Source organism: Canis lupus, chromosome 4 (genome assembly GCF_003254725.2).
Source record: "Canis lupus dingo isolate Sandy chromosome 4, ASM325472v2, whole genome shotgun sequence".
NCBI lineage: Eukaryota > Metazoa > Chordata > Mammalia > Carnivora > Canidae > Canis > Canis lupus.
The window spans coordinates 8,472,367-8,493,829 of NC_064246.1; the positions used below are offsets into that span (position 1 = coordinate 8,472,367).

General features: G+C 43.7%; 2 protein-coding genes across 15 annotated transcripts in view; one reads left to right on the forward strand and one right to left on the reverse strand.

The window, feature by feature from the left end:
• Positions 1 to 673: 673 nt before the first annotated feature.
• Positions 674 to 16,813, reverse strand: ARV1 (ARV1 homolog, fatty acid homeostasis modulator). Its single transcript, XM_025448667.3, has 6 exons — positions 16,426 to 16,813; positions 9,879 to 9,998; positions 7,843 to 7,996; positions 4,772 to 4,996; positions 3,864 to 4,010; positions 674 to 1,468 (listed from the first exon to the last, which is right to left on the reverse strand). Exons 1-5 carry the CDS (start codon positions 16,627 to 16,629, stop codon positions 3,868 to 3,870), a joined length of 846 nt encoding a protein of 281 aa, XP_025304452.1. The 5' UTR covers positions 16,630 to 16,813; the 3' UTR covers positions 674 to 1,468; positions 3,864 to 3,867.
• Positions 16,814 to 16,839: 26 nt separating this feature from the next.
• Positions 16,840 to 21,463, forward strand: part of TTC13 (tetratricopeptide repeat domain 13) — an 80,435-nt gene continuing 75,811 nt past the window's right edge. For 5 of the 14 annotated variants that reach the window (XM_035715524.2, XM_035715525.2, XM_035715528.2 and 2 more), the window contains exons 1-2: positions 16,867 to 17,191; positions 17,758 to 17,982. In XM_035715524.2, coding sequence (XP_035571417.1) covers positions 16,924 to 17,191; positions 17,758 to 17,982 — 493 coding nt within the window. In that variant the 5' untranslated portion in view covers positions 16,867 to 16,923. Of the gene's footprint in view, positions 17,192 to 17,757; positions 17,983 to 21,463 lie in introns of all 14 variants that reach the window. The other 9 variants (XM_035715529.2, XM_025448662.3, XM_025448663.3 and 6 more) reach the window with 4 other exon arrangements.

A 21,463-nucleotide genomic window follows, 5' to 3' on the forward strand; every position in this document is an offset into this window, starting at 1 on the left:
CTGAGGACCTTCTGGACTTCTAAGACCAGAACAAGTGTTCCTACTCTGCATCTCCCTTGATTCCAATGTTACTCCTTAACAGCACTTATCACCCTACACTGCCATTACCCTCTCATGTTTGCAAATCTATTGTTGCTCTGTAAACTTTTTTTTAAAGATTTATTTATTTATTTATTTTAGGTGGGGGAGAAGGAGACAGAGGAGAGAGGGAAAGAGAGGAGAGAGCAAGCAAGTGTGGGAAAGAGGGGCAAAGGGAGAGAGAGAATCTCAAGTGGGCTCCACACCCAGCATGGATGGAGTCCAAAGTGGGGCTGGATCTCCTGAGATCATGACCTGAGTTGAAATCAAGAGTTGGACACCCCACCAACTGAGCCACCCAAGTGCTCCACTGCTCCATAAACTTTAAGAAGGCCATTCACCACTGCGTCCATGCTGACACACATACTACGGGCTCAGTAATTTCTGCTGCATGAATAAGTGAATGAAATGGGGAGAGAGAAAAGGGAAGGTGCTACGTATCAATTTATCCAGTATTGGCTTTATCGAGATGGAGTTTACCCTTATAAAGTAGACAATTCACTGGTTTTAGTTATTTATTTTTGGATCAGCCATTTCTAAAGAGTAACTCAGTCACAGGGGAAAACATTGAAATTTATAAAAAATTTACAAAAGCTTAGTTTATTCTGACTTTATTAAGAGAAAAATGTTTCTGTTGTAAGAACATAAAATACTGTTTTAAATATATTAAGAGCCAATAACTTAACATTTAAATTAAAAAGATATAAGCAGCTGAGTGAAGTAAGTCAGTCGGAGAAGGACAAACATTATATGTTCTCATTCATTTGGGGAATATAAATAATAGTGAAAGGGAATATAAGGGAAGGGAGAAGAAATGTGTAGGAAATATCAGAAAGGGAGACAGAACGTAAAGACTGCTAACTCTGGGAAACGAACTAGGGGTGGTAGAAGGGGAGGAGGGCGGGGGGTGGGAGTGAATGGGTGACGGGCACTGGGTGTTATTCTGTATGTTAGTAAATTGAACACCAATAAAAAATAAATTAAAAAAAAAAAAAGATATAAGCATGTCAAAATAATGAAACAAAGGTCTTATTATGTGCGAGTCTTGCATTCATGCTCTTCCCTCAGTTCAAATGCTTACCTGAAGGGGTCTACTTGCTGGAGTCTACACTTGCGGGCGGGGGGGGGGGGCGCACCTCACTCCCTAAGGCAGTGTCCCTGTGTCTGTGTGCATATATATGTGGTTTAGTGGTCTCTTATATGGGGGGGTGGGGGTGTGTGTGTCATAGTGATGGGGGTTTCCAATGCCATAACCATCGCTTTCTTTTTCAGGAAGTGTATCCAAATCTTTGCCTCATTTTGCTCAACACAAATGAGGAGCTTGCTTTGTACTTTATGTCTTCTCTTCTTCGGACGCAGTTGGTCATGCCACAAATAATAAAGAATCCAACTGTGGATAATAAAAGAAGTATTTAGAGTGGCACATTCTGCTGAAAATCATTCAACAAATCCGTATTTGGGCAGGCCCTGTGCTATGGGAAATACGTATTTCCTCACATATACTTCCAGTCTCTTCCAGAACCAATCTGTTTACCAGGCTGGGGGAGTCAGGGATAAACACATAGGATGTGAATATAAGACATGGACGATATAAAACACGAGGTAACATAAATGAGCAGAATGGTTTTCAAATGGTTGTGACAGATGATTTTGTTCTCCTGGACAGAAATTACGACTGATAACTCGACAACTAGAAGCACCCGTGGAAGTCGGGGCAAAGTGGTGCTGACACAGTCTAAGGAGAGCCTGGACATGTCCGCTGTGGTGTTGAACTGGGCTCTGGGAGGCCAGTGGGAGTGAGTGCACAGACTCGAGGTTTTGGAAAGTTTTCCTTTCATGGAGAAACAAAGAGGACTGGCTGTGTGTGATGAGGTGGAGAACAGGCCACTCTAGGCCCTGGGGAGAGCATAAGACATATTTGGAAATGAAGAGAAGACCTTAGTAGAGGATGTGGATAGCAACGTGATGGTAGAGAGGGAATTAGAACTGGGATACTGAGGCCCACAAGTAAGCAAAGAGAAAACTAAAAGACGTTCCTCAGGAAGAGACTAGAGACTAGAAACTCCTGTGTCAGCAGTAAGGCAGATGAAAAATTTGGAGGGACTTCAGAAGTGATGCTTTATGAAGATTTAGGTGGCATCAGTCTCTGGGCGGAAAGCTGTGCGGAGGCTGTTATAAACCTTTAGGCAGGAGACAAGAGCTGCCTGAGGTCTGAGTGATAAGGAATGTTTCTAGAGAAAAGCATCAGGAAAGGATTATGTTTGGGTGGGTAGAGGGGGGTGAAGTGGAGCTGGACTTCAGAGGTAACGGCACGGTCATGCAGCACCGCCTGGAAGGCAGTGGAAGGGCGCAATGCCTGGGCTGAGCTGGAGATGCTGGTCTAGGAGGCCTACGTCCTGGGAGAAAGAAGGTCCATGCTGTGGCACTGCCATCACGCTGAGTGCGTGAACAGCAAGAGAGAAGAGGAGGGCTGAGGACGAGTCAAACTAAATGATCTGACAGACCAGGCAGCCTGTTTTAGGACAAGGGGTTCTGAGTTAGCTTCCAGAGCTAAGCTAAGGGAGGAGGACTCTAATGGAGAGCTGGCAACCAGCTTCCCTTGGAGTTTTAGGAACACAGTTTCAGGAGACTATAGGAGAAAGAATGTTTTATGAAGAAGGAAGGTGGTGAAACAGGCTGGGACCAACAGTTCTAGAACAGATAGCTGTACGTGTATGTTTGCAAAGGGGAAGGAGCCACATAATAGAGTGAATAATGAAGGTGCAGTGTCTGAAGACCTGAAAATGAAGAGCAATGACCCAGCATTAGGGGAGCCTGAGGCCACAGGACCTACAGGAGGCCACAGGAGGTTCAGAGCTGGGCTGTTTCTCTGCTGCTTCTGTGCTTTCCTCCCCACCTGCACACCTCTTGAGTCTGCTCCAGAAGCCTACAGCCAACATAGGCTGTGGCCCAGGAGTCTGACTGTGACCAGAGGGAGGAGGACACTTACAGGGAGGAAGATGAGCACAAGTCCAGGACAGGAGGGAGGGAAGAAGGAAAGACCAAAGGATTTCTGGATTGAAAGAGGAAGGGAGCTCAAGGAATTTATAAGGGGCTCAACTCTCAGCAAAGTGAAGGCAGACATGGGAGGAAGGAGCATGGAAAGTTCCAGAACAGTGCGATGGGAGGTTCACTGGAGGTGACCACGGAGGCAGAGGAGCAACGCCGAGGTCTAGTTGAGGCTCTGCAGCTCTGGACTCGGGGAAAACAGATGCTGAGATTCACCCAAATGGCTCTAATAAGGCATGTCTGGTAAAAGGGCAAGAAGCTGATGGTTTTAAGGGACTAATGGTGATGAATCCACAGCTGCCTACATGTGTCGGTATGGTTAAACGAGAGGCAAATGGAGGTTGAGGAGGTCAGGGGACTGGAGGTGAAAAGGCAGCCTAGAGCAGAGATGGTGGAGGGAGGCAGCAAAATGCCATGACTGGGGGGTGGAGGGTCCAGATGCCAAGGGGGCAGAGTTCAGAGTCTGAGGTCTCAGTACGAGTGGTGTGGAGTGCAGGTATTGGGGAGGTAGAGAACAGGGCCCCTAGAAGCAACACAACACAGAGTGGATGTCCTTGAGGTGACAAAGAATGAAAAGGAAGGACCCTGAGATGTGCACTACAGTCCTTGCATGGGACGCAGGTGACCCAAAGGCAATCGGGTGGGGAGTGTGGCATGTAAGGGCATCTTATTTTACAATGACCTTTGTCTCCGAGAAGGATGCCTATCTGAATGTGTGAACATTAAGAGGCTTTTACCTTTTCAAAAGTCTTGAGATTTATAGATGGCACAATCACTTCCCATATCCCATTCCATTCTCTGGAAGAGGTAGACCATGGTGCTTTCCATCAGTAAGCCACCCAAGATGGCCAGAAAGGAGAGCTTCCGGCTGATATTCAGGGTCACTGGAAAAGAAAGGTAGCTAATAAGTTCTTGAGTGTTTAATTGATATCAGCATGTAAATTCTGTGGCATCATGAATGGAACTGTCTTATAAAGTTGTTTTTAGAGAGTCTCTATTTGTTCGTATTAGCCTGTGCTGATATCTTCTCCCACGGTTTCATCTCTAGAAAGAAACAAAGTGTGTTCTTATAACAAAAACACTAGGCTTCTCCTGAAATCAAGACACAGATTTCCATGGAGAAAATAAAAAATAAATTCTAAGGTTGTAAAGAGGTTAGCAGGAAAAAAACCAGAGATTTCTCAGTTTTACAGCTTATAAGATGAGAAGTATTTGGATAAAAGGTACCAGGTTAAGAGGCTCATTTAAAATAACCCTTCTCACAATGGATGGGAAAAATGAAGGGCTGCTCATCCCTTTGTTGTAGAGCAGGTTCTGTGCTTCCTGGCTTGACAACTTGTAGGCTGGGTACATTTGGACAAGTCATTCACAAAGTGGAGGTAATAATGACTCCCCTACCAACCTTGCAAGATGGAGATAATGCACATGAAAGCATCCCAAAGACTAAAAAATAATATGTCATTACTTTGAGCAAATATGGACTCTGTGTTATGTATAAGGCACTAGAGAAATGTCAGGCATTGTTATTATTCTATGAAGAATTCCAGTGTTTTAACAGGGTTTATAAAACTGTGTTGGAGAAATAGGACTTCAGGCTTGTATGTGGGGTGAAAGCTGAAAAGACAAGAATAAAAGATAAACATACCTCTAATTGCCTGAAAATTTGATGTAAGGACAAATACTTTAATGAGTCGGAGGCACAGGGGCGTGTAGTCATGCTCCCAAATGACAGCTGGAATGAGCAAGAGCTTTCCATAGCTGGATAATAATAATGCTTTCAGCAGCAAAGTGAAGTTGGGTTTTTTTTTCGCTGTCATTGGTCGTTCTATCCACAGGAAAGTAAAAATGCCAATAAAAAAGGCAGTTTGTTCTAAGGAGGAAATGGAAAACAGAAATATGAATGTTGCTATCTAAACCGTCTCTCTCTAAAAACATATAAACCACAATTCTGAAATACAACTTATTAGCTGTCTTCATGAGAACTGTTTCATCAAGATCAAATTTTCTTCCCCCCACCATTACCCCTCCTTCTTTTTAAATAAATAAGTCCCTGCCTGTTGTGTCAAATCCTGCTGGTGTGATTGCAGAAACATATTTCAGCAGTTCACTCATGAAGTATTTCATGGACCACTGTAGTCATCAGTTCTCTGAAGTTCTTTCTAGGAAGTAAGGTTCTATTTAAACATCTTCAGTGTTTGAGATCTCCACAGAAAGACTAAAACAGGAGTAAAGAGGAGGTTTTTAAGTCTGAAAGATGGGACCCACCCTAAAGATTACATATGAAGGTGTTTTTCTTTGTTCATTCATCCACTATTTACTGAATGCCTATTATCTACATATTTTGAATCTTGTTAACAAAACTGGAAACTTCCTTATTCATTTTAACAAACCTTCTGAGTGCAATTCCTTAACCTTCCAGAAAGTATTCACAATCTGAGTCCAGACCAGAAGAAGCCACAGTTCTACTGGCTTCACAGAAAAGAGCACAGTCTGTTCTGTTCCTATTAACTAGGAATTTAACATTTCTTTCAGCTGTGATATTATGTGTATTAAGATGGTTAGTCCTCTGATTACCCGACTGCGTATGTTTTGAGTGGTCTGTCCCAAATTCTGTTTTTCCCCATAAGCTGTGTTATTCAGGTTTCTATAGAACTAGGTTTTTTTCTGGAACTTATATATCAAATTATAGGAGAGACAACTGTATTTTTCCTAAAATGTTGTATAACCAAATAGAGCCAAACTAAAAGGTTCCAAACATAGTTGATTAGAATCAATAATTTTGGATGGCTGACCTACATGACATTTGATATATCCCTCAGGGAAGATATCCCATCTCCCTGCAAAATAACTCAAGGACTTGTCAACTGCAAGGATCTGATTAAATAGGCAGATTTTATAGTCTGGATTTGGACAAAAAAAAAAAAAAAAAAAAAAAGCAACAACCTTAACAATCTAGCAATAGTGAGCTGCCTCCTGTCACTGGAGATACTCAAAGCTAGATCATGTTGCAGAACTGAGAGGATTTCTCTCATGGGATAGAGGGCGGACTAGATAACCTCCACATCTTCCTAATTCAGAACTCAAGAGATGTATGCATCTGCACCAGCCCTCGGGCTCTGCACAATCTTTCCCAGGACAGATATCACGGAGCCTCTACTCCTGAGGCTTTCACTGATCAGATGGCTCAGCGGGACCTGCTACCTGCCTACAGGGTGCTGCATGGAGAAAACTCTAGGTGGGGATTCCAGAGAGCCACCGGTCTCTGGAATAGAGACTAACACTAGAGATAACACTAAACTGTTGCGGGACTTTGGGGAAATCACTTGCTTCCCCATGATCTGGGGACTCCAGGATCATGCCCTGGGCCAAAGGCAGGTGCTAAACCACTGAGCCACCCAGGGATACCCTCAAGGATGTTTTTAATATTATTATGTGAATCTGGAAATTCTTAGTATATAAATTTTATTTTATTTACTAATTTTAAAAAAGATGTTATTTTTATGAAACCTCTACACTCAACATGGGGGGTTGAAGTCACAACCCTGAGATCAAGAGTCACTTACTCTCCCGACTGAGCCAGCCAGGAGCTCCAGGATATAAATTTTAAAACCTTAGAACTGCATGAGAGGATGAAGGGAGTAAGAGCAGAAAGAGAAGAAAATGGGATAAAAGAAGACACAGTTCAGAAACATGACACTGCAGTGGACTGGAGACTTGATATTACTATAGTAATATTTCCTTATCATCAAGGAGTTTTAGGGCAGCCCAGGTGGCTCAGCGGTTTGGCGCCGCCTTCAGCCCAGGGCCTGATCCTGGAGACCCAGGATGGAGTCCCACAACAGGCTCCCAGCATGGAGCCTGCTTGTCTCTGTGCCTCTCTCTCTCTCCCCCTCTGTGTGTGTCTCTCATGAACAAATAAATAAATAAATAAAATCTTAAAAAAAAGGAGTTTTAGAGGCAGAGAAGCACGGAAGCCAGTAAGTAAGGAAATAGTCACATAAATCTGTACAATTCTGACCTAAGTCACAAACTGGAATTGTGAAGAAAAGCAATTCCTGGAACACCTGGGTGGCTCAATGGTTGAGTGTCTGCCTTCAGCTCAGGGCGTGATCCCTCAGTCCTGGGATCGAGTCCCATATTGGGCTCCCTGCATGAAGCCTGCTTCTCCCTCTGTCTCTGCCTGCCTCTCTCTCTGTGTCTCTCATGGATAAATAAATAAAAATATTAAAAAAAAAAGAAAGAAAAGCAAGGAATTTAGGGGCAGTAGCCACTTTCCCTGTATGAAGTCAGATAAATAAGAAGTGTTCCCTCTTAAACAGATTGCATCAGTTCAACACAATTAGCACAATACATTGCATAATGTCTAACAATTATCAATCTGTTTTAAAAATAGGACCTAGGGAATCTTTAAATTATACAATCAAGAAATTAAATTGAGGAATTTTATCAACAATATTATATATACCTCAAAACACTAACTCTCTACTCTGCTAAATATAGTCATTTCCATAACACATGTGTGGTAACAAATAAAAAAGTAAGAAAGCAGATAATTTAGACATATTCACCTAGTAGGTTAGTGATAGAACTGAACATTTAGTCTCAAGTCTGGTATTAACCCCCTCTTCTTGCCAATGATTAAGACTACCCACCTTACCTCTAATCAGAATAGTGGTTACTAGTTAACTAAGAATAGAAAGCATAGCTTTTTCCTACCTAGAGAAGCAATTGCAAACATTCTATAGAAATCCCATTCCTTGGCATATCTGATGAAGTCATTAGGATCAGTGTTCTGGTTTGAATCTTGAAGCTGCCACCATCTCAGGTATGCTTCACAAAGCAAACAAAATATGCAGAGTTTTCCATGCATCTGGTGGTCAAAAAGACAATGCCATGCATTGGGTAAAGAAACAATTATATGTAATACCAAATAGGCACAGATATAGCTAAGTATTTGTGGTTTTGAAGAACCTCCCATCTCATAGCTTTTTAAATTCAGAGCTGCCCAATTAAGTGTATAATTGTGTTGTCTGTATACCAGTGGTTCTTCATCAGCAATGTCCATCAGAATCACATGGGGGAGATTTTTCACACGGCAAATGTCTAGGCCCCAATCCTGATTAAGAATCTTTGGAAGTAATCCTAGACATGCAATTTTGAAACAGTTTTGTGGGGAAGGAGGATTCTGATGTATACCCCTAGTTAAGAATCACTGCTTTAAATAGTAGTTCACTCGTCTCTATATTTTCAGCATCTGTCCTATACACAGAACCAAGCACAGAATTTATGTGACTCATGATAGGTGGAAGCAGCAATAAGAATAGAATTAACCTGAAGATTCTATCATACCTCACAGGAAACTATTAGTCTGAACACAAATTTTTAAAAAAGGGCCCTATGCCCAATGAATATAAATTAATATATCAAAGAGCAATTAAAAGGTAGAAAATCCATTGCAAGTTCTAAAGAGTCTGAAATTTTGGCAAAAATAGAAAGTACCAGGCAACAAGAATTGGCTTTTTATTTATGTATTTATTTATTTACATTTTTATTTCGTTATTTTTAAGTAGGCTCCATGCCCAGTGTGGAGCCCAATGTGGGGCTCAAACTTGCAACCTGGAGATTAAGACATGAGCTGAGATCAAGAGTCAGATGCTTAACTGACTGAGCCACCCAGGAATCCTAAGAATTGGCTTTTTTTTTTTTTTTTTTTGAGAATTGGCTTTTTAAAACACATTACTCTAATGGGGCATCTGGGTAGCTTAGTCAGTTAGGCGTCAGACTCTTGATTTTGGCTCAGGTCATGATTTTAGGGTCCTGGGATTTGAGCCCTGCATCAGGCTCTGTGCTCAATGTGCTCGGCTCCAGCATGCTGGAGATTATCTCCTTCTTCCCCCCATTCCAACCCCTCGCCCCCAGAGCACACATGCATGTACTTTCTTTCTCAAATAAATAAAACCTTTTTTAAAAAAATTTTTTTAAATTACTCCATGGGTTGAACTTTCTATATCAATAGAAAGTGGGGAAAAGAAAGTGTGTGCAAATGCAATATAGCCCAGGAATAGGTATCAGTGTGGACTTCTGAGAGGTTCTTCTAGTTGGCACACTGGTTCTCCCGGCTCCACTCTGGAATTACCCAGGGAGTTTTAAGAAATACTAATCCTGAAACCATCCCCAAAGATTCTGATTTAACTGATTTTGGGTGAGGCCTCAGCTTGGAAGGATTAACTGCCACTCCCTCCCTCTCTTCCAGGTGATTCTAATGTATACCAAAGTTTGGGAATCAATGCTCTAGCAATTTAAAAACTGCCCTGGTTATATGACTTAAGGGTGGAGGGAAGGAATTTCCTTAGTAGAATATGAAATGCAATAAACTGTTTAAAAATATTTCTCTTTTAAAGTTTGCTTACTTCCTCAGTATAATTCTCTCCCTACTTTGATATATTTAAGTTTATTGTTAGAAATAATTGGTGTCTTTTTCAAAAGGTAGCCTACTAAAAGGCAATCCAGATTATGATTTGTCAGTTTCCTTCTAGTTACCATATTCATGAATACTCACTAAATATTGTGTACCTGTTTATCAATGTCTGTTATTTCTAGAAACTTCCAGACTTGTTGGGATAAAAGACCCATCCTCATTAGAATTTCTTTTAAAATAACGTTCTTTAATTCTGCTCAAAATTATTATTCTTTAAAAATGTAAAAGCATCAAAAAGTGAAATTAGAAAATAAAAAAAATTATCACAACTTACGTTTATTTTAGTATTGAAAAGAATATGCCTGTAGGCCTGGGCTTTGCATAAAATAGCATTAATCAAGATGATAACAGGATCATACTCGATATACTTGTCTACAGGTTTCTGGCAGGATTTCTGAAATAATGTGAGATTATATTAGAACAAGCAAATTCATACATTCTGAAATCTTAAAGGATTTCAAACTAGAGAGTCTATTTTGAACTTGTATAGCAATAAGGACATATCAGCATTTACTTAAGTTAACTTCTCAGATACAAAACGTTTACCTATAAGAAGCCCTGGTTTCAGAAATGACTATCATCTTCTAGGCTAGAGATAGTAATCTCTTAATCTCATATGTAAGAAGCTAAAACGATATTTGATTTAAAGACTGATTTTAGGTAGGAAAGTATCCCAGAAAATCCTACTTTCAATTTGTAGGAATTGTTATAAAATAAATAAATAAAAAATGAATAAAGTACTTTCATTGAGAAATTGTTCCCTGTTGGCTGGATGGCCAATTTTGTGGTTCTCGAAATGTGATCTGAAGAAAGGGCTTGAGAAAAGTAACCCTATGCCCAGAGTTTCTGAGAGCTAAAAGCAGGTAAAGAGTGTAGCACAATGTCAACAATCTGGGGGTGGCAGATACCTAGAGAAGCTTGTTTTTTTCCTTCAATAACATCCAGACTATGGAAAGAAAATGTCTTTCTCTGTGACAGTGAAGACACTGGAGGATCCTGAGCTGTACATAAGGACGTGGGTTGGTCAGCTTGGTTCTAGGCTAGCGAAGTAAGACTTTTGGGTTCTCAGTGACTCCTATGAAATTGTCTTTTTTTTTTTTTTGGACACATGTGATTACAATGCTATCAAATCCCAACACCATCGGAACATATAAACACAGGTGTGCAGGAACAAGCTCATCAGAAATGAGACATTTGAAACAGTTTTGGTTACAAAAGTTGCATCAAGGCTACTCTTCTAATGGCTACAATTCAAACATAAACATTTTGAAACTTTGAGAAGATAAAATGAAAATAGAAGTGATAGATATGCAAACATACTGGGATGGTCTAAAACTACATCAAAATGCTAGGAAAAAAATGAAGTGTGCTGAAAAACATTAACCCTGCACTCCAAATGTAATGAAAAAAATCACTTCCAACTTAAAGTGTTTCTCCATTCATGTCATCTACAAGAAATGGGTATGTTTTTGTGTCATCAAGTGAACCAATGAAGGGAGATGTGCTATTATCTCAAATTTAAATCCACCTAATGAAGCTGAGGCATAAGAGGTTAATAATTTTGCAGTTTCTCAGCTGAGTGAAGAGTAAACAGGGTGTAAACAGAAACAGAAGCCACAGAATCAGAAACACATGATAAAGAGCTGTTTTCTGGACACCTCCCTGGGCTACCTGTGTGGAAAAACACTTCCTCTCTACAAACAACACTGCAACACTAGAGATGCTGCTTCATTGTAAAATGAAGCTGCTGGCTGGTCAAGGGTCTTTTCTCTGTCCTTTAAAAGTTCCCTAAAACCCATCTCATGACACTGCAAGTCTATGCCAGGATTCAGGCAATTTTTAGAAGGAAGTAGGCAGAAACCAGCACCGGGAGACACAGCAGGCCAGATTTTCCCCTGCAATCACTTGTCTGACAAATATGTTTGGAGTGCTACAACATTCATTAGAACAGCTCTCTTTGCTTAGCCGTTTTTATGGACCAGGCACTTTCAAGGTGTTAGATTCACTCTGAGAAATAAGTCTCTATCCTTCAGGACTTTATAATTTAGAAGAGGAAGGTGAGTAAGCCTGCACCTGTAAGCGGCCGCTTATATCACCCTGTATAATGGAATGAACACGGGGTGACACGAACCTAAATAGAAGTGGCTTCTGGCCTCATGTGCTGTTACCTGCAATGCCCATCTTCCCTTTCCTAGCATTCTGAGTATTTTATAAACATTGAGAATTCATTAGAGTCTGCTGGTTCCCTACCAGTTTCAGGCTAATTTTTCCTTGTTCTTCTTCAATTATTCACTTTTTCCTTGAGTGCTTCTTTCACCTTAAATGTAAGGAGGGAAACCATATACAAATGTAGCAAAACATTTTAGTGGCAGATGGCAACATTTAGATATGTTTTCTGATTTTGGCAAAATTGTTCCACTTACTAGACAAATATCCTGAAAGAGAAAGTTGTCCTCTAAGAAATCCCTACAGCACGGGTACCATGTATACCCCAGAAACTCCTAACTTCTACCACTTTTATCTCACCGTGGATATAGATTACTTTCTGCTGTTATGTTCTTCAGTTCTCTAGTGAATCATATCTCTTTTAGAATATAAACTGGCCAATATTCTGTGGATGTTCTTTCTGCTTCTTCCTCCCCATTATCTCTAGGGCTATCCTCTTCCCCACTCATTCTCAAACCTGTTTCATTTTAGCTCTACAATAAGCAAACACATATCTTGAAAGTGGAACCCCCTACATTTTAAAATCCTAAAGGGCAGGACAGTGTCTTATTCATCTTTGCATCCAGCATCTAAGGGTAGAAGCTGAATACTGTAGTATATGAACAGACTCGAAGTTTAGGAGAATCTCAAGGGAGTCTTGATTTGTTATCATTGTGAATTTATCAAATATGAGCATATAAAATAGTCTAGGCAGTACAGAATATCAAAAGTACTATATCTTTACACATAATTATACTAAACTAAAGCTGGATGAGAAGGAGTGGCTAAAAGCAAAGGACATACTTCCATTAGATGGAGAAAAATTAGGGAAACACAGAGGGGCAAAAAAAAAAAAAAAGAAAAGAAAAAGAAACACAGAGGGGCAAGTGGGAAGGAATGGCAATGGAAAAACAGGAAGAGCAAAGAGAAAGAGAAGGGAGATTCGGCTGAGAAATACAGGGAGGAGATCAGGCTGAGTGTACTGCTGACTCCAAATACACCAGCTAAGAGACAATGTATGAGTTACCAGCTTATAGAAACTTTGGCTATTTTTTCAAAACATATAGCCTGACGTCTATAAACTTTTTACTTTTTACTCTCATCACTTGGGAGAACCTTCATAAAATTATTTTACAATTTAATTTTCTTTTTTTAATTTATTTACAATTTAATTTTCTGAGTCTAGCATCAACTAAATGATTTTACCTGACTAATGCCACTATGCATATTAGTATGTGTTATCATGATAAAAATGAGGATATTACACACTCAATGTCATCAGGGAATGTCTGTGTACAATAATGTACTGTTGCACCCTTCAATATTCCAAACAGAATTCTAGAGAAGCCAGCATCTGATGATTAGAAGGATTTTGTTAAATGCCAATGATTTAAAAAAATAAAGATTCATTTATATCATTAAAGATAACTAATTTAACTGCAGAGACAGTTACAGCTTTATTCACAGTTATGTGGCTGTCATCTCTAAGATTGATCATTTAATTGGGCCAGTCCAGAAGTCGTTATTTTTAGATGGCATATCTTTTACTGTTCTCTCCCTTGTACCAGGTTGGCCAAGGATATGACCATTTAAAAACCTAAGAATGGTTCATTCATCTAGCAAATATTTATTGTGTACTTATTACTATGTGTCAGGCATGTCTTGGGTGAGCCAGCTATATTAACAAATAAATTATACATACTCTTTGTCCTTGTATGGCTTATATTCCAGTGGGGGGAGACAGGTAATAAATAACATATAAGCCAACTGTAAAGACTATTCAAAGATGACAGGTGCTCTGGGAAAGATGCAGCAGGGAGAGGTGATACGGTGGTACACCAGACTAAGTAGGGGGAATCATTAATAGGGTGGTCAGAGTAGGCCTCTCTGAGATGTTAAAAATAATTGAAGGAAGTGAGGGAGGAATTAGCCATGTTAGACACAGTGCAAAAGTCCTAAGGAAGGAAACTGGTTTAAGAACTATCAGGAGGCAATGGAATTGCAGTAGAGTAAGGGAAAAGTAGCAGGAGACTACACAGGCCTTACAGCCAGTGCAACTCTGAGTGAGATGGAAAATCACTGGAAGGTTTGAGAAAGCGAATGACATGATCTAACTTACATTTTAAAAGCCACAGTTTGGCTACTGTGTAAGGAGGCTGAAGAGGTGCAGGGGTGACATAGTTTAAGAATTAGGATAATAGGGATCCCTGGGTGGCGCAGCGGTTTAGCGCCTGCCTTTGGCCCAGGGCGCTAACCTGGAGACCTAGGATCGAATCCCACGTCGGGCTCCCAGTGCATGGAGCCTGCTTCTCCCTCTGCCTATGTCTCTGCCTCTCTCTCTCTCTGTGTGTGTGACTATCATAAATAAAAATTAAAAAAAAAAAAAAGAATTAGGATAATAATCCAAGTGAGACATGATGACAGCATGAATCATGGTTGTAGAGGTGGCAGAAAGCAGTGGATTCTGAACATAATCTGAAGACAGGGCTGACAAAATCTGTCAAGCAAACAAGGAATGTGGAAGAGGAATCAAGTATAACTCCAAGGTATTTTGGACAGGAACTAAAATACTAAAGTTACCATTAACTGTGAAAGTTAGATGTAACTATAAAAATCCAATTGGAGAGATCAGGTAGGTAGCTGGATACTTGTGTCTGGAGTTGAAGGAAGAGGTTCAGGCTAGAGGTTTAAGTTTGGGAACTGTCAACGTTTAGATGGAATTTAAAGCCATGAACCAGAATGAGCTCCTCAAAGGAGAGTGTGTAGACAGACAGAGGCCCAAGAACTTAGGGAGACTTAGGGTACTCCATGTCTAAGAGGTTGAGGCAGGTGAGGCAGGACCAGAAATGAGATTGAGAAGAATAGCCAGTAAGATAAAACCAGAAGAGTCTGGTGTCCTGGCAAACGCACACAGTGTTTCCAGAGGGAAGTAGTAAGGTCAAATGCTGCTGACAGTTCACTGAGAATGGACTATGGGATTTAGCAAAGTAGACGTCAGTGATCACGATCTTAAGAACAGTTTCTAGTGAAATGGTGGGTGGGGAGAAAGCGTGTCTGAAGTTGATTCAAGAGAAAGTAGTAAAGGAAATAAACGAGTACAAATATCTCTTAAAGGACGTTGCTGTCAAAGGGAAGGGAAATGAGGAGGAGCTAAAGGAGCCAGTGAGATGAAGAGTGTGTGTGTGTGTTTTTTTTTAACTTAAAGAAAGACTTAGTACATACACTGGTGATAATGATCCAGAGGAGAGCAGAAGAGTATTGCTGCAGGGATGTCCCTAAGTAAATGGAAAAGGATGGGTGGGATCTAGTTGCACAAGGGCACACTGATTTTAGATTTGTGGACAGCTCATCCACTCTAACAGGAGGGAAGGAAGACAGAGTGTATGATAACGGGTGGTAGTACTAGGTTTCTGTGTTTGCAAAGCTTATGGAAGTTCTCTCTCTTTCTCTCTCTTGTTTTTTAGCAAAGCAGGGTATGGGAAACCTGAGAGGTTTGTCGGGATGGTTCATCAGATTGGGAACATGAATAGATTAGTAAAATGTAACTGATGGCCAGATGGCATCAAGGGCTACATGAGGTTAGTGGTCATGAATTTAGATGTTTTTTCCTCAGGGTGAGGAGACAGATCAGACAGTGTGTGGGATTTAATCAGAGTTGAAATTTTGCCAAGTGAGGGAAACCACTTGAGAGAGGAACAGTGATTATGTCAGTTGACAACAGATTAAATAGGTACACATTCATGCTTTGTCTACTCTCATAATATTACAGGCCATTTTTTTTTAAAGATTTATTTATTTATTCATGATAGACACAGAGAGAGGGAGAGACACAGGCAGAGGGAGAAGCAGGGTCCATGCAGGGAGCCTGACGTGGGACTCGATCCCGGGACTCCAGGACCACACCCTGGGCCAAAGGCAGGCGCCAAACCGCTGAGCCACCCAGGGATCCCCAGGCCATGTTTTTCTCACGAAGATCATTATTAGAAAATCGTCAGGAGATCAGAAATGGGACAAAAACGGACTGACTGCCTATTACACGGCAGGTTCTTTGCTAATACCTCCAGAAGAACCTCCAATTTTGGGACCTTTTAAATATCAAATTATTCTCTATAGACTACGAACGTACTGAAAGCAATATCTTCATTCATTTTTGGGTTTCGTATCACCAAACGTCAAGCTTAGTGCTCTGCACACAACACATACTGTGGATTCAATAACCACAAAGGATGAAACCTGAAATTCAGGAAAATTTGATACAGGTTATGGACCATAAGGATGACAATGTTTATCTATGAAAGGGAGAATGTCTAAGACCTAAAAAGCCTGGGCGTGAACTCCAATGTCAACATAATCTTCGAGGATCCGTTCGCAGCGTTAAGTCTCACCAGCAAACCGCCGTGGGATGGTGAGTTTTCACTATAGGTAGCCGTGTAAAAGCTCCACTGATCCCGGACAGGTATGCCAAGCATCGAGCTGAGGACTATATTGGAGGACCCTGAAACTCGTTGATTTTTACTGTCCTAAAAAGCTGCTATATAGATCCCATCGCCTCCCACGGCCCCCAGATCCCGCAGCGCCATTTTCCGCCCAAGGACACCCCACAGCTGACAACTCACGCAGATGGTTATCTTCAGCACTCCGTGGTTATAGTCTCGGTACAACTCCTTGGCCTCCTGGTTGCATTCGATGCACCTGTACTGGCAGGGCGCCGAGGCAGCAGTAGGCGCTGCTGCAACCCCTTCCGCATTCCCCTTGCCCGCGGCCACCCCTTCTGGGTTCCCCTTGCCCGGCCGTAGCCCACTCCGCCCACCCGTGCCCATTTCCACGCAACTGCACCCGAGAACTTCCGATTCAGTGGCGGGGCGGGTGCGTGGGGGCGGCGGGGAACGTCAGAAATCAGACCGGAAAGCCTGTCCCCTGCGGTGCTTGCTGGGATTCGTAGTCTCAGTCCCAGAGAGGGAGCTCGCGGCGGGCCGAGCTGGGACTACAACTACCAGCAGGCAACGCCACGCCCCCTCCCCGCCCCCTTGCCACGGCCCACCTGCCCGCCGCGGGTTCAGGCCGAGAGGCCGCAGCGTGCGGCGAGGGCCGCCGCACATGCGCCTTGAGGAAAGATGGCACCTGCCGGCTGCTGCTGCTGCTACTGCTGCTGGGGCGGCGCTGTGGCCGCCGCGGACGCCGTCCGGCGCGTCCTGGTGCTGCTGCTGCTGGGGGTCCTGTCCGCCGGGCCGCGCCCGGCCGCCCTGGCCACCGAGCACTACTCGCCGCTGTCCCTGCTCAAGCAGGAGCTGCAGCACCGGCAGCAGCAGGAGGCCCCGGCAGGCGGCGGCTGCAGCCCGCAGTCCGGGGACTGGGGAGACCAGTACTCGGTCGAGTGTGGCGGTGAGTGGGCGGCGGCGGCGGCGGCGGCGGGCGGGCGTGCGGGGCGGCGGGGCCGTGGGGACTGCGGGCGGGCCCGGGCCTCGCCGCCGCCAGCCGCCAGCCGCCAGCCGCCGCGCGGCGTGTGTTCCCGCGGGAGCCGGCCCCGCCGGGTGTCACGCTGGGGCCGCTTCCCGCCGCTCGCACCCGCGCCGCTGCGCGCCCTCCTGTCGTACCGCCGTGGCGAGGGTGGCGAATGGGGAAAAGGGCTGACAGCGTGTCCCTGCGGCCAGAGCGGCCTCTCCGGAGGCCTGCCGACTGCTGGAAGGGTGGAAGAGGAGATGGCCAGTGGCCGGTGCCCGCCCCGGGCCCCGAGGGTGCGGGGGCGGCGAGGGAGGGGCCGACGGACCAAGGAGGACGCGCCCGCGGTGGGGCCGGTGCCGGACAGCGGACGCCGGGAAATCAGGTGTTCTGACCTCCCGGGTTGCTGTCTTGTATTACACGCGACCTCTAAAGATCTGCTGCCTGAGGGAAACGAGGGAACACAAGAGCGAGCCCATTTGATCTGCTCGTTGACCTCTTGCTTCCAGTTATCGAAGACGGACCTGTGACCTGGCCTGTGCCTCCCAGAGGGCAGGAGGGGCTCCGCAGGCCTCGGGCCCGCGCGTCAGAGCTGCGTGTGCATCGGCTCGAGGATCGAGGGTCGCGGATCGCGGATCGAGGGTCGCGGATCGAGGGTCGCGGCGCGCCCAGTCACGGGGGTGGGCGCTGTTGCCGTCAGTCTAGGAAATCATGGCAGACGCCTCAGGAGCAGAGTACGCGTCCGCAGTTTCTTTTGTTTTGTTTTGAGATTCTCCGGTGGGTCTCTCGCCCTTCAAATCCCTCCCCTTCCTTTCCCCTTCCCGTCCTTTTCCTCTTCCCCCGAATTCCCTGAAGGCGTTGCTTAGCTGGGTCTGCCTAACTCAAACTCACCAGAAGCTGGCTGGTTCCTTCTAGGGCCTGACAGCAGCGTTCTCTACTATTGTGTGACTCGGAAGACAGATGCAATGTCAAAGATTAGCACACTCTGATTTCCTTTAAGCACAATCTGACTGCCTTAAGGAAGTCTCACCCGCTGGAGGGTATGTGACTTCTTTATTTCGTGGTAGGCCTTGGCTAGTAACGGTGTAAAAAACATGGCCTGCGTTGCAGGGTGGGAAGGGATCGGCTTTTACCCCTGACGCCCTCTGTGACTCTCTGAACACGTTGATTGCTTGTCTTTGCAAAATTGCCTCCTCTAAATTGGAAGACACTGTTACCTAATTACAGGGTTTCATTTTCTTCACAAGAATGCTGTGAGGAAAGTGAGAATAGCCAGCACATAGGGAGTGCTTGCTGTATGCCAGATGATGTCGTAAGAACTTTAGGTTGCTTAGCCTCTTCTCTTAAATCTGTCGGCACACCAGCCACTACTTCATTGAGTGGTAACTCCTTTTCCTCAGATGGGGAAACAGACACAGAGAAATCACCCCAACTTTGTCTTAGACCCCCAGTACTTACAGGTAGGAAACCACATTTCTAGTATTTGCCAGCCTGTGGTACGTTATTATGTAAATCTTCATTTGCCTTTTCCTCCTGTAGTCGTGTGATGCTCACTGGCTCAGGGAGACCCAGATTCTAGGCAATGGAAGATACAGATAAATTTCTTTCTTCTTTTTTTTTTTTTTTTAAATTATTTATTCATGAGAGACACAGAGAATGAGGCAGGGACGTAGGCAGAGGGAGAAGCAGGCTCCCCATGGGGGAGACCCCGATGCAAGACTTGATCCCAGGACCCGGGAATCACGGCCAGAGCCAAAGGCAGACGCTCAACCATTGAGCCAGCCAGGCGTCCCTACAGATTGATTTCTAGTATGAAATTGATTGATATTCTTGACCTAGGTGGATCATTTCACTGTGTGACATCAGGCTTCTGCCAGTGTTTGACTCCGTATTTGAGCCAACTCTGACCTGTCTCCTGCTTTTCCTCTAGATCATAAAGGTTTTCATGAACTAAGTGTTTGGAGAAATTCTTCTGTCCGTTCTACCAATTCCCTCATACGTGGAAACCATCATCTAGTATTCTCTGCTTCAGAGGTTGAACACTATATTATGAGGTTTTAAGCATAATTTATTCAAATGTTTCAAATTTTTATTTATCTCCCCCACGTAGTACTTATTTTCTTAGTTTGGAATTACAAGTGTGCTGTTACAAATGTGTGGCCTGAGTCTTTGAGCCAGCCGCCCCTGGGCCAACAGGAATGTCCCGTAGCTGCTGACAGGTGCGAAAGTGGCTTGGCTGCTGCTGCTGTCAGCCCCAGTTAATCATTCTCAAAAGCAACTGCTTACGCTACTTGACACTCCAGCTGTTTCTCTTAGCTTTACTGGCTGCGGTATGTGACAGAAGCCATCTCTATCGTGGTAGCGACTCCCAAAGTGTCTCTCATTTCTCTCTCCTCGTCTTGGACAAGTAGGTAGAAGCCGGGCGCTATGAAACCTGCCCCGGTTCCCTCACTGTCCTAAGAAGAACGGATGTAGGAACAAATTCAGGCTTTACAACTAATCGTATCGTAGCTCATGTTCTGAATCCAGAATCCCCTTCTGATCAACATAAGGGCCAAGATAAGTGCCAGGAAGTAGATCACGCCAGTTCTTCAGAGCCTCACCATCTGTTAATCGTATCCTCATCCCTTGCTGACCTTTCCAGCCACAAGCCTGTCCATATCAAGCCAGTCCCTATCCAGGAGACAGATACAGAAGCCACTTTTCAGAAGTCTTCCCACAGCTTTTGGATTCTAAGTCTCCACACCTTTGGATGGCTGCGTGTGTATTCTCTTAAGACAGAACCCCTGGTGATTATAGAACCAAAGACAACAGCTGGTGGGAGGGGAGCCTGTAGGTCTGAACACAGCACTGGCAATGACTGATTGTGCTGTGTGGACCACCATCACATGGAATCCAGTGCCCCGAGAGCAGCCTCATGCTCAGTGGGCTGAGCCCCACTGAGGTCCAGCTGTAGACACAAGCATGCATGACCCAGGCGCCAGGGCTGACTGACTTTGCCAGGCCGCCTTCAGCTTTCTTCTCCAGCACAGGTTTTACCTTTTATTTGAAAGGCATGTATAACCACAGATGTCAGATCATCTCTGTTTTCCTGTGGGAAAAATAATTTACTTTTTTGTTTGTTTGTTTGTTTGTTTTTAGGATGCTTTACTGCACCTAGTACTTTGGACTATTGAGCTAGAATGGATCTGTCCTTTCACAGGAAAGCCATCTGTGAGCCTACTACTTGCTACTCAGTATTCTGGGCCTTGGGGATATAGCACAGCTGGCTGACTTGCCCTAGTGAAGTCTGCGTTCTGGTGGGGGAAGAGATCAGTGTTTAGTAGGCCTACAGATAGGTGCCTTGAAGAGTAAAAAGTGCTGTGCTACTTTGCAAGGGGGCCAGGGAAGGCCTCTGGTAAAGTGGCATGAACAGAGCCCTGGACAGAGTGAGCTTTGGAGAGATCTTAGAGATGTCTTAATTTGACACCCCAGTGTTGTAGATCTAGTGAATTAAAGTCTAGATAAGCTGAACCCTGTCTGTTGATTGAAGACTTCATCTCTCTCTCTTCTCTTCCTGCGAAAGCTAACTGTATCTCATTCAAAGGTGGTATTCATCTGGTATTAAATACATCTACGTGTTCTTACAAACTAAGATGTAATAGTTCAAACGTGTACTTCTTGTAATTGTTTCAAAATACTTTTGGTTTTCCTTCTTTGAAAATATAGTACTTATAAGAACAATGATTCTGATTTTTTTTTCTTTTTATTGCCCTTTTTTTAAAAAAGATTTTATTTATTTATTCATGAGAGAGAGAGAGAGAGAGAGGCAGAGACATAGGCAGAGGGAGGAGAAGCAGGCTCCATGCAGGGAGCCTGCTCCAGGACTTGATCCTAGGACCCCAGGATCACGCCCTGAGCCAAAGGCAGACGCTTAACCACTGAGCCACCCAGGCATCCCTTTACTGCAGACTTTTGTCTGCTCCTAAGTGAGGTAGTCCTTGTACTTTGTGTCTTTATGGTACTTTACGGTACTTTTGAAATGGCCACCTTCATCTAGCTGGCAGCTTTAGCACTGCCTATATGCTTAATGCCTCAATCAAGTCAGTGATTAATTTACAATCTGAAATAATTTTCTTTAGTGTATTGAAATTAATAATCCAAGATTTGAGCTTATTCTCCCACAGTTCTTTGTGAAGAAAAGAGCAGTTGTGTCTGATTTGGGAGGTGTTAACT

What these genes read in the sequence shown, in the direction of transcription:
- ARV1 (XM_025448667.3), bottom strand. Translation starts at nt 16,629, where the DNA reads ATGGGCACGGGTGGGCGGAGTGGGCTACGGCCGGGCAAGGGGAACCCA. An exon ending in TTTTCAATACTAAAATAAAC is followed by an intron (nt 7,997 to 9,878) that starts GTAAGTTGTGAT and finishes TTTGACCACCAG; the next exon opens with ATGCATGGAAAACTCTGCAT. An exon ending in GTTTGCAATTGCTTCTCTAG is followed by an intron (nt 4,997 to 7,842) that starts GTAGGAAAAAGC and finishes TTTCCTCCTTAG; the next exon opens with AACAAACTGCCTTTTTTATT.